Source organism: Mauremys reevesii, linkage group 1 (genome assembly GCF_016161935.1).
Source record: "Mauremys reevesii isolate NIE-2019 linkage group 1, ASM1616193v1, whole genome shotgun sequence".
Taxonomy (NCBI): Eukaryota; Metazoa; Chordata; order Testudines; family Geoemydidae; genus Mauremys; species Mauremys reevesii.
In genome coordinates, this window is record NC_052623.1 from 111,783,223 (window position 1) to 111,802,170 (window position 18,948).

The 18,948-nt window shown below is 46.9% G+C and overlaps 1 protein-coding gene and 1 long non-coding RNA gene across 2 annotated transcripts; one reads left to right on the plus strand and one right to left on the minus strand.

Annotated features, from left to right (window-relative positions):
* The first annotated feature begins 485 nt into the window (after positions 1-485).
* Positions 486-14,471, plus strand: ING1 (inhibitor of growth family member 1). Its single transcript, XM_039511617.1, has 3 exons — positions 486-624; positions 1,036-1,668; positions 12,859-14,471. Exons 2-3 carry the CDS (start codon positions 1,527-1,529, stop codon positions 13,560-13,562), a joined length of 846 nt encoding a protein of 281 aa, XP_039367551.1. The 5' UTR covers positions 486-624; positions 1,036-1,526; the 3' UTR covers positions 13,563-14,471.
* A 637-nt stretch (positions 14,472-15,108) lies between these two features.
* On the minus strand, positions 15,109-17,478 carry LOC120389230. The gene is made up of 3 exons (XR_005590833.1): positions 17,436-17,478; positions 16,647-16,733; positions 15,109-15,807 (listed from the first exon to the last, which is right to left on the minus strand). It is a non-coding gene; the product is annotated as an uncharacterized LOC120389230 (long non-coding RNA).
* Between the last annotated feature and the right edge of the window lie 1,470 nt (positions 17,479-18,948).

The following is an 18,948-nucleotide window of genomic DNA, read 5'->3' on the forward strand; positions in this document are numbered from 1 at the left end:
TTCCTGTCCGCCCCGCAGTGCACACGTGCATAGCGCATGCTCGGGGACCCAAAGGCTGTTGGGAAATGTAGTTTAACTCCCTCCACCTCCATTTTCTCGTCTTCCCTCGTGAGAGGGCGCATGCGCATTCCTCCCCCTCCCTTGTCGCGGGGTTCCAGGGAGAATTGTCATTGCTTGTCCCGCCCCGATTCCCGTCTCCGATTGGCTGGCCGGGCGGCGGGGCGGGACACGACTGGCTGGCAGGAATGTCAGCAGCAGCCTGCGCTGGCCGGGTGATTTTCTTGAATTGATGCTGTTGCCTGGCGGTGGTTCCGCTAGGGGCCGGGGATCCGGGTGCCGAGACTCAAACTGAGCCTGTTCCCGTTCAGCGGGACTCCGGGGGAGCCGTGCCTGTGAGCTGGGCGGCCCATTTTGGGGCTGAAGCAGCAGCAGCGTTGCATGATCTTCCTCCGGTCCTGCGGCGATATCTCCCGCGGGAGACGCTGTCCGGAACAGCGCAGCTTTTTCACCAGCTGCACAAAGTTTGTGCCAGTGACCCCCGTGTAAAAGCACCAACCACTGAGCGCATCATGCGCAAACGTCCCTTGCATCGCCGTCATCTCAGCACCCTGCACAACTTTCCCGGTACCATCAGAGCTCTTGCACGTAACCATACTACTTTCCAGCTGGCCACGTACCTCCTTAGCACCGTGCCCTGGCTCCCCGTACCCTCTCGGCATCACACACACGCCTTTGCCTGTGGGAGGCATTTGTTCCCTGTGTACCTTACCGGCAGCAGCACACCCTCAACCTCCCTCTCCCCCCCCCCCCACTTGTTTCTGCTGTTGCAGCAGCCCCACCTCCTGCTCTTAAACGTGAGTAAGGAGAGGAGGTGCAGAGATAATAAATATGCACATGAGCGTTAGTACGGCTGCTGTTGGGGGGGGGGGAGGGTCAGTGTGTAGAGGGGAGGGGTGCGCATGCGCGCTGCGTGGCGGGGCTGAATGTTTCCCAAGTGTTTGAAACTGGTATTTGGGTTTTCCACGTTGGATCAAGTGCGGCGTATAGCGAGAAGAGAGGCTGCGTTAATATAACCGGGGACGGGAGCAGCGGCGGCGAGAAGAGCGTGGAAGGAGAGAGGATAGGAGCGACACACGAGCGCCCAGAGGAGCTGATGCTTCTGTCAGACACTTTGCACAACAGATTTTGTTTCCAGGTTGTTTCGGAGGATCTGGTTTGAGCCCCCCTTCCTCCCCCTTCGCACACACAAATCCCTCTGATTGTTCCTACCACCTCCTTCGTGAGTTACCCACAACGACAGCCATTCAATCAGCTGCTGCTGGCGGTGGGGACTAGCGGAGGGTGCGTGTGTGTGTGTCTCTCTCTCGGCGTTCACAAGAGAGGAGTCAGATGTAGCTTCTCTCGGTTTTGGGGAGCTCCAGAGAGAGGTGGGCAGGGAGCGAGCCGGGCAGATTGGGGCTGTCGTCTTTGGAGCGAGCAGCCCTCGCTCTCGCACAGAAGGGGGGGGAGGAAGACTGTCTTGCCGGATGAAAATGTTGAGTCCTGCAAACGGAGAGCAGCTTCACCTCGTGAACTATGTAGAGGATTATCTGGACTCCATCGAGTCTCTGCCCTTCGATCTGCAGAGAAATGTCTCCCTGATGAGGGAAATTGACGCCAAATACCAAGGTAAGTGCTTTCTTGTGTGTATGGTGCTGGGTTAGATTTGTCTTTTCTTTCCTTGGTAGCTGAGTCCTGGCACCCCTTGCCCGCACCCTGCAGGGATGGTAGTTTTATTTTTGGGAGGAGGGAGAAAGCAGGAAAAGAGAGCCTAAAAGAGGAGAGAGGGGCTGATCTGCAGCGTTAGCTCTTGTCATGGGGCGGAACAAAAGGTCTCCGGCTTCTCTTATTAAGCAAGGAGTCTGCTTTTCAGTGTAAAATACTGGACAAGAAGACGGGGGGCAGGGAAGCAGGGTGTGGGGGGCTATTTCTGGGTGTGTAGTTGTGGGGGGAGGTTTTGTAGGTACCGGGGAAAGTGCTGGGTGGACAGAGGGAGAGATTACAGCACAACAACATTTAGGAATGTACAGTATTCATTATGGCTGTAGTAAGGGAGAGAGGCTGCTAGGGAAGAAGGGGGAGGAGGTTTAGATGCGAGTGGGGGGCAGGGTTTGCTTTCTTCAGTCTCTCTTTAATGGGGGTGCGTTTCACCCTGTAAAACAGCCCCCCTGTGTATGTGGGAGGAGGGGAGTTATATAAAATAAACGCTGGATGGGTTATGGATGAGCTGAATGCTAAGTGCCCCCTCCCCGCAGCATGCTGGCTGCACTCACTCCGGGGCATGCCGTCTCCTTGCCCCACGGCCGGCGGGGAGGGGAAGGAGAAGGGGGGTTAGTTTGCGTGGGCTTAGGAGCAGCTTTGTCACTTGCGCTGTGTGTGTAGGGGGGAGGGGCTGTTGGACGCTGCCGGCAAAGGTGGCACTGGGTGCTGGAGAGGACCCCTCTGCTCGAATATGCGCCCCTCTCCTGCTTTACGGGGCGGGGGGGCTGGTCTCTGCGGCACTTGCCGCTGATCTGCGGGCACCCTCCCCCCGCGGGCAAGAGCTGCGCGGAAAGCGCCCCATCGAAGGCACCGGCAGCAGGGGCTACAGGGCTGGGTCGGGGGGAGGAGGGGTGGTGTAGGGCGGCGCGCCTCCCTGCACGACCGCCCCAGTGCAAATAGCAGCTGCGTCCGCGCTATGCCGGAGTCAAGTCACCCCGCTCGCTGCGTCATTTATAGCCCTCCGTCATTAGCATATCGTGGTTCGCCCCGCCTCCCCCTGGCGCTATTGGCTGGGCTCTGCCCCCGCGGCTCAGCCTCTGCCGCTCACTGCCTGCGCGCGCTGTTCCGCCTCTAGCTCCGCCTCCTCGCGGCGTTTCCGACGCCACTTTTTTGTGGGGTGGATTTGAATATCTTGAGGTTCCTCCCGCCTTCCCGTTTCTGATTGGCGCCATGGGCTGCGCGAGGGGGGCGCAACTTTGGCCTTCGGGTTGTGATTGACACGATTTTAGGTGGGGGACCTGTTCTGTCTCCTCCTCTTGGTTCTGATTGGAACCTTGGGGTTGGTGGGCGGGCTCTTTGGGTCCCATTCTGGTTGGTCCGTTGCGCCGGAGTACTGAGCTCCGGGCTTTCTGTTTCCGGTTGGCACGCGGCACCGGAAGGGACTGGTTCCTCCCACTTCTCATCCTGATTGGCGTGCTGGACGGATAAAGGCGGGTTATCCCTGTACTCTTTGATTCTGATTGGTAGAGGGCAGACTCTGCTTCGCCTCCTTCCCTCTCTTCCGAAAAACAGGAGAAACTCAGTTGGGCCCATTTCCTGTTCGAAGAACAATAGCCTGACGTCACGTCCTGGTTCTCCCTTCTGCGTTGGCAACTGGCCGGTTGCTAAGGAGGGGCGGAGTCTCCTGAAGGAGACTGCGAGAGCTCCTTCTCGGTTGGCTGAGCGCCCGCCGGTGCCCCGCCCCCGCCTGTCATGGCGGCGAGTCGAGCGCCCCTCCCGCCGCGTGTGTCCGTCTGACCGGCGGGAGGCGCCCGCCCGAGCGGGGGCGGGGCGCCGAGGCGGCGCGGGGCTGGCGGGACTCCCGCCGACCAGCCCGGGACGCGGCCCTGGGGGGCCGAGCTCGCGCCGAGGGGGAGTTCGGCTCCTTGCCGCGGGGGTCGAGTCCCGCTGTCTTCGCCTGGGCCTGGCGCTCCTGCTGCGGGCCCCGGGCTTGGCTCCAGCTGGACGGAGCGGGGCCGCCCTCTGTTGTCCCGGCCCCTCCTCCCCCAAACCTTCAGCCCCAGCCTGGCCCCGGCTTGGACAGCCCCACTCCAGGCGTGCACCAGACAACCCCAGCCTGGTTCCTAGCCCGGAAACAGGCTCCTTGCAAATCTGCACCCCACGCCCGTGTCCAGGGAGCTCTCTGTCATCTCAATAGAGGGATGCTATTTACACCCGCCCCCGTGCCGGGGTAGGCTGGCTGTCAAGTCCGGAACACAACCTATGAATTTCTTCTACTCTATAACCTTCAAAATGCCCCCACTCTACCGTTCATGTATTTTTAAAAAAAGCTAAGTAACCAGCTGTTAGCCTTCCTTAAAACAACAATCTCTTCAGATGTTGATAGGGAGAGGGGGATCCTAGAAATATATATTACAATTGGGCTTATAAATATAGTTTACAGCAAGATTTTGGCAGTTATTTTAGATGTGGGATTGTTCTTTAAGTAAAACTTAATTGAATTTTGCATAGCATTTTGCTGATTTATGGTGTGATAGTATACGAGAAGTGTTGAAATACACACTTCACTGAATAGTAATCCTCATAAACCACACAAATAGTGGTCTCTTCTGACATACCTTTAAAAAATAATAAAGAGCAGAGCATTTTAATAAGGTGCCAGTACTCAGATTTCATTACTTGTACAAAAATATAAAACTTACTAATGTATGGCAAAGTATCACAAAACAGAGTTATAGTTGAGTAAAGGAACAAAGTACATGTAGTGCAGTATCCTTATGACCACTATTCATTTACTAAGTTTCTAAATTAATAATTAGTAACTGCTCTCCTAATTACTGAGTTGGTGAGGTTCTACCATATACAATATACATTTTCCCCAAACTACCTCTAACAAAGCTGTTTAAAAAAACCCAACAACAATACCTGTGTTTCCATCTGTCTGTGTGAAAAGTCACCTTTTTAAAGGTGGAATTTTGAAAAGTGCTTATCATTGGCCACACTCTGCTCCCATTCAAGTCAATGGGAGTTTCAGTATGCCATTTAGACCTATTCTGGGCATGGTTAGTTGAGAAAGTTATTAAAATGTTGGCAGCTGCTGGCACTTTGTTTATTGATGGAGCTGTACCAATATTAGCAATGGTGGGAAATGATTATGCTAGCCTCAGCCTGAGAGCATGCACACCAGGCCACTGGCAGTATAAAAGGATAGGCAGATATATCATAGGGTATAGCAACTATCTGTTTCCACCAGAGTAATCAAGTGTCCCCTGGCATCCAGCAAAGTGGGTATTCACCCACGAAAGCTCATGCTCCAGTACATCTGTTAGTCTATAAGGTGCCACACGACTCTTTGCTGCTTTTACAAGTGTCCCCTGTTACTTGGCCTCTAGATCTTTGTTAGAAGAGAAGGGTGGGAGCCCCTACTCAAAGCCACTTAAGTGACTGTTGAAATAGAGCCTCTTTTTCATTTATATTCTCTGAAAAAAATTAAAATGACACAAGTAAAGATTTATACCCTTGCAGGCATCAAACCAGCAGTCTGTTGTGCTTAATGCAGACAGAAATAATCTTTGCAGCACAGAAGCTGGCTGTTATTCCAGACCAACACTGAATATTCCAAATTAGTTACCTTTATGGGGGCCCGAGCTTGCTGCCATCAATCAGTGGGAACAGTGAGGTAAATATTTCAAACTCTGAAAATAAATCCGTGACTTTTATTCAACTATGGGTCACAGGAGAGCTGGGCAAATATTAGAAAAAGGTGGACAGATTTATCTCTATAGCTATGCATTAAGCCTGTGATCTTATTGGCTTAGAGACTTTCAGTGCAGAGGAGTGGATAATGTTGCAAATGTCGCAAAGAGAGAGTTTTTGTGTGTATTGTGAGAAACTGTTTAGCTCAGCTAGTGCAGTACTTAAGATTGGCTGAAGTATATTGCTTATGTTTTCATTCTTACGGCTGGTGGTAGGGTTTCTGATGCTACACAGCAAGAAAACCCATAGTTATATGTTTGTGTCCTCTGCAGCCTAGGGCATTACAAGGTGCAGAATTCCCAGCGTGTGATTTTTTTGCATTTGTAACTTTCCCAACATGCTTTAAACATACAGGTGACAGAGTAAAACCAGGGACTCACAGATAGTCAAATACTTATGCAACTATCTCAGGAGACATTGAAACAGCTAGGCTCTTGCATGGGGCAGGGGCGGCTCTAGACATTTCGCCGCCCCAAGCACGCGCTTGGTGTGCTAGGGTCTGGAGCCGCCCCTGGCATGGGGCCTATACAATGTTTACCTGTGAGGGGATTAGTGTTAGCCATTCTGGAGAGGACAGGCAAGTCATGCTGCTGAGTCCGCTTGTCTAAGGAATATTACAAATTAGAGCCTGGCACAACTTTCAGCTGAAATAGCTGCTAAGAAACTTCTTTTCTTCTCTAGTATCACACTTAAGTACCACAGTCTCCCAACTCCATCCATCAGAACACCCACTTATTGTTGATCAACCCTTTTTATTTGTATCAGAGGGGTAGCCGTGTTAGTCTGGATCTGTAAAAGCAGCAAAGAGTCCTGTGGCACATTATAGACTAACAGACGTATTGGCTTGAGCCAATTGGCATGAGCTTTCGTGGGTGAATACCCACTTTGTCGGATGCACTTCGTCCGTTTTATCTGGGCACAGTTGTAAATAGCAACAAACTGTATCACTCAGTATCTTGTGTTGTGCTGAGCAACTTTGATTAGTACCTCCCAGGAAGTGCTCAGCAGCTAGCAGGATCAAGGTTATTATCACTAAATGAGATATGTCTTCCAAATATGTTAAATAGTAGAGCAATACTAGCAGTGTGATAATAGTATATTTTTCATGTGCATATATGATATTTAAATGAAGCTTTGGTAATAGGTGTGGAGAAATAAAATAAACTATTTTGTCATTAAAAAAATTTGTAGCCTATGGAGAAACATTCTTTGGATATCCACAAAGCAAAGTTCTTTTCCTAGAAAGATTATCTGTATGTCAAATTCAAGTGGGCTAATCTACTAATGACAGTGGCTAAGTACCACAAAATTGGAATATAGACTTCTGAATTTCAGTTATTAGGAATAATGATAAATGTTTAATCTCCCTACATACTTAATCTCTAAGAGTTTGTTTTGATTAGGATAAAAGGTTTTTTATTAAGAAGGTTAACTAACACATTCACACCAATTCTACCTGCTACAGTACAACTAGCTGTATCTAAACTAGAGTCTTAGAATGTGTTAGTTAACATGTTATCAAAAAACAAACACCTTTTTATCCTAATCAAGACAAAGCCTAAATAGCAACAGCTTTGTTGGTATTAATTGTGTAACAAGAGCTATTGACATGTTTTCTTGTCCAAAAGAAAGTCTTATAAGGGAGATAAATGTCCACATTTGTAAAATTCTAAGTCAGAGCTTTGCTATTTCATTTAAATATAGGTCGGATTGTAACATTTATTAGGTTAACTGAGTTACTTTTCTGCCAAGTGTTACGTTCTTCTAAAACCTTCGTTCTTGGTTAGTAAGCTAAACTGTTCTTCTCAGCAGCCTTTGTGTTCATTTCAAGGTGAATGGAAAGAGAAATACCATGATGCAGTTTAAAAAAAAGAGAGAGAAAAGAATCCTCATTCTAGATAATATACGATGAGGAATGAGTGTATATATATATGATGGTGAAAGGGAAAGTAATCTAATATGTCTCACTGGTATTGAATGGAGTTTGATGAAACAAGCACAAATCAAACATAGCCGTCTATTTTTCAGTTATGAACTCTCGAATCACACATTTGACTCTTAAAACCTCTCTCACCAAAACTCTCTCATAGTCTGCTGAAAAAATCCTTACAGTAAGTAGTACAATAGTGCTACTTCAAGACTATCTGCATTTGGTTTATAAATGCATATGTTCACTTTTACTATTTTAAATCAGAGATCATAACTGCTTCAGCTGTTGCCAAATATAGTTGAATGTCCTAAATTCTTACTTTCTCTGGTTAAATACACACTGACAATAGATGCATGTATTTACTCAGATTGCAACAATTACAGAATATGTTGATGCAGAAGGGACATGGCCACGCGCAGGCATGGACCCAAGCCTCCTACACATCTTAAAAGGAAATAAAATACCTGAAATATACCTATAGTTTGTATATTGCAGTCCTGATCTAGCAACCCTTAGCTCTGGCTCTCACCTGCCAAAGACTTGGAGGAATAGAATGGTAGCTTAAGACCTTGACTACACTACAATTTTGTCAGCAAAAGTCAGGTTTCATTGACAATACAGTGGAGGTGTACACACTGCAATGCTCCTTCTTCTAACAAAACTCTCCTGCTTTGCGACCAACATAAAACCACCTCAACAAGAGGCATAGAGCTTTTTGTGGCAAAGTCACATTGGCAAAGTGTCAGTGTGGACACTGGCTTGGTTATGTTGCTGTAAGTGGTATCCAGGAGGTGTCCCACAATATCCATCCTGACCGCACTGGTCAGCAGTTTGTACTCTGATGTCTTGCCTCCAGGCATCTGCCCCTTCCCCTTTAAAGGCCTGGGAATTTTTGAAATTCCACTTCCTGTTTGTTCAGTGTGGACAGCTCACATCACATCTTTCCAGCTGACCATGGCAGCTCCATTCAACAAACACTGTCCCGCTTGGAGCACATCTGAGTTGTTAAATCTGCTGGGCTGTGGGGTGAGGAGGCTGTGCAGTGCCAGCTCTGCTCCAGCTGTAGGAACTCTGATACTTAGGCCTGATCTATGCTGTCGGGGGGAGAATAGCGTAGCTGAAGTCGATGTACCTTAGGTCAACTTACTTCGCGTCCTCACAGCACGGAGTCGACTACCGCCGCTCCCCTGTTGACTCCGCTTCCACCTCTCGCTGTGGTGGAGTACAGGACTCGACGTCAGAGCGATCGGGGATAGATTTATCGCATCTACACTAGACACGATAAATCAATCCCTGATAGATCGATCACTACCTGCCGATCCGGCGGGTAGTGTAGACGTACCCTTACAGTCAGATTTCTTCTGGAGCGTTGGATAAGGGCTACAAATGGAACATGCATCAATGCTGTGTGAAAATAAAGGAGCTGAGGCAGGTGTACCAGAAGGCAAGGGAGTCAAACCATCACTCTGGTGCTGTGCTGAAGACCTGCTGGTTCTATAAGGAGCTGGACACCATCCTCGGCAGCAACCCCACCACCAATGCCAAGAGCCCCATGGATACTTTCATGGGGCTGCGGACAGCGGACTCAGCCCCGAGGACAAAGTTGTGTATGAGGAGGTCGAGTTGGAGGATGATGTGGAGCACGTGTTAGGGTCATCCAGTGGTGTGGTGAGTCAGGAACTCTTTTCCACTCCGGAGGGGTCTAGCCAGTCCCAGCAGTCCATCACTGGTGCGCATGATGTGGCAGAGGAGAGCTCTGGTAAGTGATCTTTTTGAGTTGATGCTGCTCGGTTATATGAAGTAGAGCGGTCCTTTGCTTTGCATATATTGTAGAAGTGGGTGAAGGGATAGAAATGTACAAGAGTAGCTGTGTTGACATGTGCTTTACATTACCCTGTGCAGCAAAGCAGTGCGGTGGAACAGCATGTTAATGCACACTGAGATTTCATGGGAATCCTCCAGAGAGATCTCTAGGAAACTTTCGTGGAGGTACTCGCCAATCCTCTGCTGAAGGTTCCTTGGCAGAGCTACTTCGTTCCTTCCTTCCCCCATCTGCAATCACTTGTGCATGTGCCAAAGCGGCACATAGACGAGCAGCATAGGGGACCCAGTCTGAAGCTGTAAGCATGCAGGAGATGCACCCTTGCATCCTTGCTTACCTTCAGGAGTGAGATAGTGTCTTCAGTGACCTCTGCCTGTGGAAAATGGTGGCAGAATTTACAAAATTGTCCCTAATCCCCTTAAAAAAAACGGAGACCCTTTGCCCCATCTTGAGCGCACCCCCCCACCCCCACCATCCCCCTGGCCTACCTCACCGTATTTAGGGTGTTCGCTGAGCTGTGTGCTTGCCAAGAGACAGTGAGAAACTGATTCATATTTTTTAAAAGGTGCATTTTACTCTAATGAGTTGATGTGGTGCGTGCACTAAAATTCATACTTCGGTTTATTGTTTCTTGTGCTTCTGCAGATGTGGCCTTCAGTGGAACACCCTACACACTGACAGAGCACCTCTGCCAGATAAGGAAGCAAGGAGGACATGTTCCGAGAGGTTCTCCAATCCTCAGAGGCCGAAAAACAAGAACGCAGATTGCAGAGAGAGATTTTAAAAGAAAATTATACAATAGGCAGGACAGAAAGGAGAGCCAGGAGCCAATTTTAATGGGCCAAGAGAAGATGATAAATGTGATGGAGGAGAAACATCTAATCACGCTGCAGGCAGAATTCATGTGTGGTCAACCACCCTGCAGCTGATACAGAACTGTTTTTCATGCCCTCCCTAAACTCCTCCCACACAAAATGATAGCTGGACATGCACACAGCTATGAGAGCGTACACTGCCCTTCATTGTTATTTCCCTTCCCAGCAAGCCTTTTGTGTGTGTTATTAATTGGTATTTAATAAAAACAAACTTTTTGAATGATAACCAATCTTTATTTGTCTTCAAAACATGGTGCTTGATGCTGGAATTAATATACAGTGGCAATTTCATCATTTGCTGACTACACATCCTGGTCAAGAATCATCAACATTTTCATACAATGTGGCAAGTTAACGAAGCATGGCAGAGTGCTGTATAGAATGAAACATTACTGGAGCTGATTGTCAAATTGTTGCCTCAAAGCCTCCCTAATTCAAATTGCTTTTCCTCTCCCCCCGGTGCACCTCAGCCCTGGTATCTGATTGCTCAAAATCAGCCTCCGGGTGATCCGTCTCCACACACCACTCTGCAGGAACCGTCTCATCTTTAGCCTCACAAATATTATGGAGCACCCAGCAGGCTGCTATAACCTTGGGAATATTTTCCTCATTTAGGTCTAACTTGCCATAAAGGCAGTGCCAGCCTGCTTTTAATCTGCCAAATGTACATTCTACAGCCTATTGGTTGAAGTGCTCCTTGCTGCTGTCCAGGTTTCTCTTGTAAGGCTTCATGAGCCATGACAGTAAGGGATAGGTCGTGTTTCCCAGGATCACTATGGGCATTTCAATATCCCCCGTTGGAATCTTCTAGTCTGGGAAGAAAGTCTCTGCTTGCAGCTTTCTGTACAGACCAGTGTTCCCGAAGATGCATGTGTCATGCACCTTTTTGGACCACCCCACGTTGATGTCAGTGAAACGCCTATGGTGATCCACAAGTGCCTGCAACACCATGGAGAAATACCCCTTTCTATTGATGTACTCAGTTGCAAGGTGTTCTGGTGTCAAAATTGGGATATGCGTGCCATCTATTGCTCTGTCTCACTTAGGGAATCCAATTGCTGCAGAGCCATCCACTGTTTCACACAGATTGCCAAGAGTCACAGTCCTTTGTAGCAGGATGCGATTAATTGCCTTACACACTTACATTAACATAGCTCCAATGGTCGACTTCCAGACTCCAAACTGATTCACGACCAACTGATAGCAGTCCGGAGTCGCCAGCTTCCACACAACGATTGCCATGCACGTCTCCACTCAGAGGGCAGCTCTCATTTTGGTGTCTTTGTGCTGCACTGCTGGGGCAAGCTCTGCACATAGTTCCAGGAAGGTGGCTTTCTGCAGCCAAAAGTTTTGCAGCCACTGCTCGTCAACCCAGACCGGCATAGCAATGCGATCCCACCACTCAGCGCTTGTTTCCTGATCCCAAAAGTGATGGTTCACCATGTGCAGCTGTTCCATGAATGCCAAAAGCAATCTGGTGTTGTTTCTTTCCATGGCACACAACAGGTCAGGCGCCTCTGATTCCTGTTTAAATTGAGTGCTCACGATGTACTGTATGACCAGCCATGGTGTGGTCATAACAGTGATTACAACAGTAGAGAGCAGTGCAGGATCCATCCTTTCAGACAGAGATTGCGAGTGCACAGTAAACAGAGGCCATTGAAAAATGCCACAAAACACAGTAGAAAGCCCATGGAATGATGGTATAGAAAAAACTGCATCATGAGATATTGATCCCTCACCCATGGTGCACTTCAATCCACTCTGCCTTCCCAGAACTCCTAGCTGCAGATGGTGAGTAGCACAGTGGGATAAATACCCACAGTGCACTGCTCTCTGTCGATGCTAGAGCACCAGCTGTGGGTGTGCTCCGCCGATAGAAGGAGTGTTGTGTTAACATGCACAAGTGATTTAATTATACCAATTTTTGATTGTCGACATAACTTGCGTTGACTGTGTAGTGTAGACAAGGCCTTAGAGACACTTTTAACCCCCATCCCGGCGGTATTGAATAGAGCTCACTGTAACTCAGGACCCACCTCACAGCATTCAGAATTCTTGTGCATCAGCAGTCAAGTACGATAGCCATTACTAAATAACTCAGCATCTGTTTTCTGCAGTGATTAACTCACTCGCTCTCCCTCTGCCTGTTTCAACCATTTCTTGTGACCAAAATGTAAATGGCAGTCCTGTCATCTTTGGTTTGGGGGGGGAGGGAGTTTTTTATTCTTTAGCAGAGTGTTAATGTTAATACGTGAAAGATGGTCTGAAAAACCACTATGATATTTCTTAGTTCTGGCTTTAGAACAAAATTTTGTAGTTGCCAATGATGGAAATACAAAATAATCTTCTTTTACTTCATTGATTTGTCTAAAAGGAAAAGTCTTGAAGATCTAGGCCACTAACCTGGCAATCTGTAACTTCTTTTCATTGTGACAAGCTGCTTCATAGACGTCACATACACCCTGTGCGAGTTTTGTGGGTGCAGCAGTAACAGTCTAAAATGAAATTATTTTTAGATGGCATTTGCATTCTGTTCCAGAGAGACCAACTAATCAGTTGTAGATGTGAGCAACTTGTTGTCAGATTACAACTTCAGTGTGGCTGCCTTTGATAAGCTTTGTACTTTACAAGAAAGTAGTGCTGCTTTTGGGAGGCAGTAGTATGGGAAAGTTTTGTTCAGCCATTCTGTATGTGCAGAATATTTAGAGTTTTACTTTTTTTCCCCTTTGCAGAGATCTTAAAGGAGCTGGATGATTATTATGAAAAGTTCAAACGAGAGACTGATGCCGTGCAGAAGAGAAGACTGTTGCATTGCATACAGAGAGCACTGATCCGGAGTCAGGAACTGGGAGATGAAAAGATCCAAATTGTCAGTCAGATGGTGGAGCTTGTTGAGAATAGAACCAGGCAAGTGGACAGTCATGTGGAACTATTTGAGACCTGTCAAGAGACTAATGAGACCACTGGAAACAGTGGCAAAGCCAGCCAAGATAAGTCAAAGAATGAGACAATCACTCAGGCTGAAAAGCCCAACAATAAGAGGTCTAGGAGGCAAAGAAATAATGAAAATCGAGAAAACGCTTCTAATAATCATGATCATGATGACATCACCTCAGGAACGCCAAAGGAGAAGAAAGCAAAAACATCCAAGAAAAAGAAGAGGTCTAAGGCTAAAGCCGAGAGGGAGGCTTCCCCTGCGGATCTTCCTATTGATCCCAATGAGCCAACATACTGTTTGTGTAACCAAGTCTCCTATGGAGAAATGATAGGATGTGATAATGATGAGTGCCCAATTGAGTGGTTTCATTTTTCATGTGTGGGACTTAATCATAAACCAAAGGGCAAATGGTACTGCCCTAAATGTAGAGGAGAAAATGAGAAAACTATGGACAAGGCACTGGAGAAATCTAAAAAAGAAAGGGCCTACAACAGGTAGTTTGTAGACTCTTGATTGCGAAGAAAAATAAAAAACCAACCAACCAGTGTATTTATTGTCAGTGTCACCTTTGTTGAGGTGCAAGGATTGTAAAATGTATATTTTTAAAGGAGGTTAGAAACAAAACCATTCCTGTTATAGGGACGGCAATAAGAGCAATTTTGGTTTTTCCATTTGATACAGCTGTAAAAAGAAAGTGGTCTGGCGACCAACATTAATAAACATGTAATAAGCGTTTAAATTTAGTGTTCGGATGGAGCTAAAGACAATACAATATTTCTTTTTTGTGCTGGTAGCACTATACCCATTAACATTTAGATAACAAATATTTCTTAAATGTAATTTCATTTTTCTTTATAGAGGAATGTTATTTACCTTTCCAGCAAACTGTCAAATATTTAGCCATCCGGTTGTATTTGAATAAAACAACAGTACATTACAAATTTAATTTCTTTCACTGATGACCAATGCAAGGTCAAACAAGAAGGTAAAATATGACTTCTGCTACAGTGTGTGTCAGTATAACAGTTCAATAACAAATGTTTAAATAGCGTTAGAAGATTATTTTTAAAAAAAAGTAAATGGTTAAATTTTACATGACAAATATTTTATATACTGGCCGAGTACCACAAGGGCCATTTTAAAATGATTGAGTACATTTTATATTTAACCAGGAAGTGGTTTAGTAATTAAACTTACCATAAATCAAGCTTTATACTGTCACAGATAATAGTGTAGCAATCTTTAATTTGTATAAGGTGTATAAATGTAAATTTTTAAGTGGAGTTGCACTTACTGTATTATAATTGGAAATGCAGCCAAATGCCATTGTGTATCCAATGTGCATTTCCTTCTGTATGTATGAAAATTGTACAGCTGTGATATTAAGAAATAAATGAAAAAAACTTAGTTTGCTTCTCTGGTGATTACATTTTAATATTCATTCATACCATTTAAAAATTAATGGCTAACTTCCGTAGCACCATCAAGCTGCTGCCGCCTGGAAGCCTAAAGTAGAATCTGTTGTAATGGTAGTCAAATTATGCTTCCAATAATGAATCTTCAGAGAGCGTATGATTAGCAAGAGAATAAGAGTCTCAAAATAGCATTTAACCTTCCATCCAACTCTATACCAGGGCCGCCCAGAGAATTCCGGGGGCCCGGGGTCTTCGGCGGCAGGGGGCCCCCGCTCAGGGGCGGCTCTAGACCCCAGCGCGCCAAGCCCTGGGGGGCGTCTTCCCGCGGCTGCGGCGGGTGCCGTGGTCCCGCGGTTCCGGTTGACCTGCCGCAGTCATGCCTGCGGGAGGTCCAGCCGAGCCGCGGGACGAGCGCCCCCTCCGCAGTCATGCCTGCGGCAGGTCCACTCGTCCCGGGCTCCGGTCGACCTGCCGCAGGCATGCCTGCGGGAGCTCAACCGGAGCCGCGGGAAGACGGGAAACACTCCAGGGGCCCCGGAAAACACTCGTGGGGGCCCCTGCGGGACGCGGGGCCTGGGGCAAATTGCCCCTCTTGCCCCCCCCTCTGGGCGGCCCTGCTCTATACTGTAGTGCTTACAGTTACTCTGGCCATGTATAATAATAAAATAATAATAATAAATCAATGGAATGGAACTGGCCACATTTACTGGTTTTCATGTGGATATAAATTAGTTCACATTTGTTATCAATAGGAAGTGCTTGTTGAATTACAATATTTTAAAAGAATTATTGCAACTATCCAGTTTAAGTATTTGTAACCCTCCTGGTCTCCTCAAATAAAACTGCTTTAGCTATAATAAAAATGCTAACTTTAGACACCCAGATCCCATTTCACTTTTTTTTTTTTTTAATAGCAACATAGGGTCAAACTGTTCCCTTCACCTCAGAGTGGAGAGGATGAAATCCTGGCAGAGTCAAACAGGACACAGATGAGGGAGAAGCATCATTCTGTTTTCTGTCTGCTGTTGCACGTGCATGTGTGTGTGTCGGGGTGGGGGTTAAGAATAAGTGGGTTGGGGCTGGTAACAGGAGAAAGATTGGAGAAGGGCACTGGGAGAGGAATGCAGAGATGTGACAGGCAGCAGGAGGAAGATTTAGAGCACAAAGCTGGAACCGATCCATTCATAGTACCAAATCCAGTGGCTCATATAAGATTCTTGTAGATTTGTGTCTCCTATGAACACCATGTTCCTCTTCCTAAAATTCCTAAACTGCAGCTGTTGTGCCTCTCACAAATAATGAAATCATGAACTGGTGGGCTGGTCCATCTGCAAGAAGTGGAGTGGAAGATACGGAGTCAGCAGAAGAGGAGTAAGTGCAAGGGCTACAGTGACCTCTGCGGATGTAGAGGGAAGCCACAAAATGCATTGTGTCACATATTGCACGTTATATCAACCCTATGGGGATTCCCCACCTAAATTATAGTGACTGAGTTAGTTTTAAATTAGATGAGTTACCCATTCATGCTCTGACCCCTGTGCTCCACCACTGGCAAGGATCCAGGGCCAGCAGGGGACCTATGGCAGCAAGTCTCTGCTGAATCTTACTTTGTCTTCTCTCTACCCCACTCCTCTTCTCCCCCATTTTGTTTCTCTTCTCCCTCCCACACAGTCCCCTGCTCTCCTTCCTATTCCTCATTCCAGCTGCTGTCCCCTCTGCTAATCCCAACCCTTGTGGAATTGCCTGGCTCCAACATTCTGTCCCCTCTCCAATTAAGCCTTGTCTAGTCTAGGAAAACCGATGTTTTCAAAAAATTGTGCTCACTAAAATAATTTGAAACGCCAGTAGGGATACAGTATAAACACAGTTCAACATCTCTGAATCCAGGCTAGCTGGCCAGGGTTGACCCTAGGTTTCCCCATTAAACTGTGTCCAACATAGGTCCCTAGTAATGTTTAAATGTAGATAGCTGGGGTAAAATAATGGTGTGGAGATGCATGATAGAAAAAGTCCTGCTTAAGAGGGATCCATTGGTTTGCTGATAGGTCCAGCTTGTCATTGTTCTTAAATAAGTACACTTCCAGCTCTTGCCCTCCCTTATCTTAGCCATGGGTCGAAGGCAGCTACTTATTTGCTAGGTGGTTTAAAAATTATATTATCAGCTTACTCATTTCTCCACGACCTTCCTGCTCTTCTCAACTCCACATACAGGTTGCAATTTTCTTTTGCTGCTTACTGTTGACATCTCTTGGACCTAAACCACAGTATTTGATAGGGTCAGTGATGAGCTGCTAAAATCTTAACAACCGGTTCCCTATAAAAAGTTCTGATTTAAGGGATGTGCCACAGTATGTATTTTTTGTACCAATAGGGTTATCATACGTCCGTATTTTCCCGGGAGGAATTTTTAAAATTTACCACCCAGACAGCGATTTAAGAACCTAAAAGCCTGACATCTCCGGGAAAATACAGATGTATGTTAACCCTACCTAAAGTTCTTTTTCAAAAAGATAGGCCTGAACTAGAAATGAGCTCCGCTTCACATGTGTGGGTCCCCGCCACTCCCTGGGGGTGTGCTAGGGTGACCCGATGTCCCAATTTTATAGGGACAGTCTCAATTTTGGGGTCTTTTTCTAATATAGGCTCCTATTACCCCTCACCTCGTCCCGATTTTTCACACTTGCTGTCTGGTCACCCTAGAGTGTGCACATGTGTGGGTCCCAGCTGCTCCCTGCCCCCCTCATTGAAGCAGGTGTGCAGGGTTAGTGCCCTGGGAACTGCAGGGCACCAGTGGATGTGGGGCTGGCTGCAGACAGGGGCGTGGGGCAGGGCTAGCTGGAGGCAGGGAGTGTGACACGGGCTGGCTGCAATGGGCTGGCTGCGGGCGGGGGGTGCAGACGGGCTGTGGCGGGGACGGGGGGTGGCAGGGCTGTGGGCAGGGGGTGCAGACACTCACACGGGGAGAGCGGCAGGACACAGCCCCGAACCCACCAGGCAGCAGCAGCAGGAGCCCCAGGGCCAGAGGTCCAAGGAGCAGCAGCAGCAACAGGGCCAGGAGGCAGCCCACATGGCTCTCTCAGAGCTGCGCAGCGCCCCCCGGTGGCTGGGAGGAGGAATTACAGGCCTCCCGGCCAGAGCCCATCAAAGCTTCCCTCCCAGGGAAGCCAGTTAACAAGCGATTCTAAAACCGCTTCTAAATTTAACAACCGGTTCCTGCAAACCGGCTCCAGCTCACCCCTGGATAGGGTCTAATTTCAAGCAGTCAGCCTGTTCACTTCATGTAGTGTGAACTGACTAATGCTATTAAACGCTTCATTGTTGGAAGTATGGCCTTCTCATGTTATGCTGGCACACAGTCCTACAGCCTCATACTGTGGAAACTACTCAAGCGTTGCATCTTGTTTAAAATAGTATCTTTACCCATGTACTTTTTTCCTCTTGCCAGTTTGGTCAGTTTAATGGTTCAGAAAATGTACTAGCTCTGAACCTTATTTCTGCACAGAATAGGTTCGGAGGAGGCAGCAGATATACAAGCTTCCCAACATCACCCGTCAGCATAACTGAATCCTGATTTGGAGAGGTCATCTCTAGCAATGAGAGAACATTTGAGTCTCCATGCCCATTCCTTGCTTGATTTCACTCCTGAGACTGCCAGCAAATGGCACAGTTGAGACAGTCCAATTTCTTAGTAGAGAGATATCTATGGTTACTAAAATGTCCTACAGGTGACTGAACAGCCATCAGATGTAACAACTATCATTCAGTAGCTTACTACTAGAAAATGTCTGAGTGGGAGGAAGCATGACTTGTTTGGTTTTCATCAATGTTCAACGAGCTATAGTCACTGCTGCTCTGAGCTGGATTTGAATGAGAAACCTAGAGATAAAATGATCCCCAGAGCTAGTGATACATTTCCCTGATTAGTAGATGATGTCATTTCAATGGTAATGCTGCAGCAATTTTTTCACGTTACTGGACAGGTCCATGGAGCGGAGGCACTGCAGTAGGACACTGAACAGGTGCAGTTGGTATGGAAAATACAGGTTAGCAGGTAAGAGCAGGTAGTGATGAAGTATTTTGTGTTGCATGTAAGGTGTAACTGCAAGCTGTAGCTAGAACAGACACACAGAACCAGCATGATACTGAAGCAAAAAGAGCTAAACACCAATTTGAACCATTACGTCACCTAAAAAGTCTCAGTTAAACAGAATTACCATCTCCCTAAAGCAGCCACCCAACCTTGCATATCATTAGGCTTAAATAAGTTTCCTGCCAATTAAGTGGATTTCCTGATTAACTGTCCAGTTAAATGGAATGTACCAAATAAATACAACTGAACTGGATTGGTCTATTAGTCCTTTTTTGGTAGAATCTTTTTAGTTGAAGAGGAAAAAAAAGTCAGAAACAAGGGTAGAAGTCAGAAAGTATTCTTAGAGATGTGCTTCTTTGAATGTAATGTTGTGTTAACT

Excerpts from the sequence above, each read along its gene's own strand:
- ING1 (XM_039511617.1), top strand. The coding sequence starts at position 1,527 with ATGAAAATGTTGAGTCCTGCAAACGGAGAGCAGCTTCACCTCGTGAAC. Across the intron at positions 1,669-12,858 it reads AATTGACGCCAAATACCAAG|AGATCTTAAAGGAGCTGGAT; the intron begins GTAAGTGCTTTC and ends TCCCCTTTGCAG.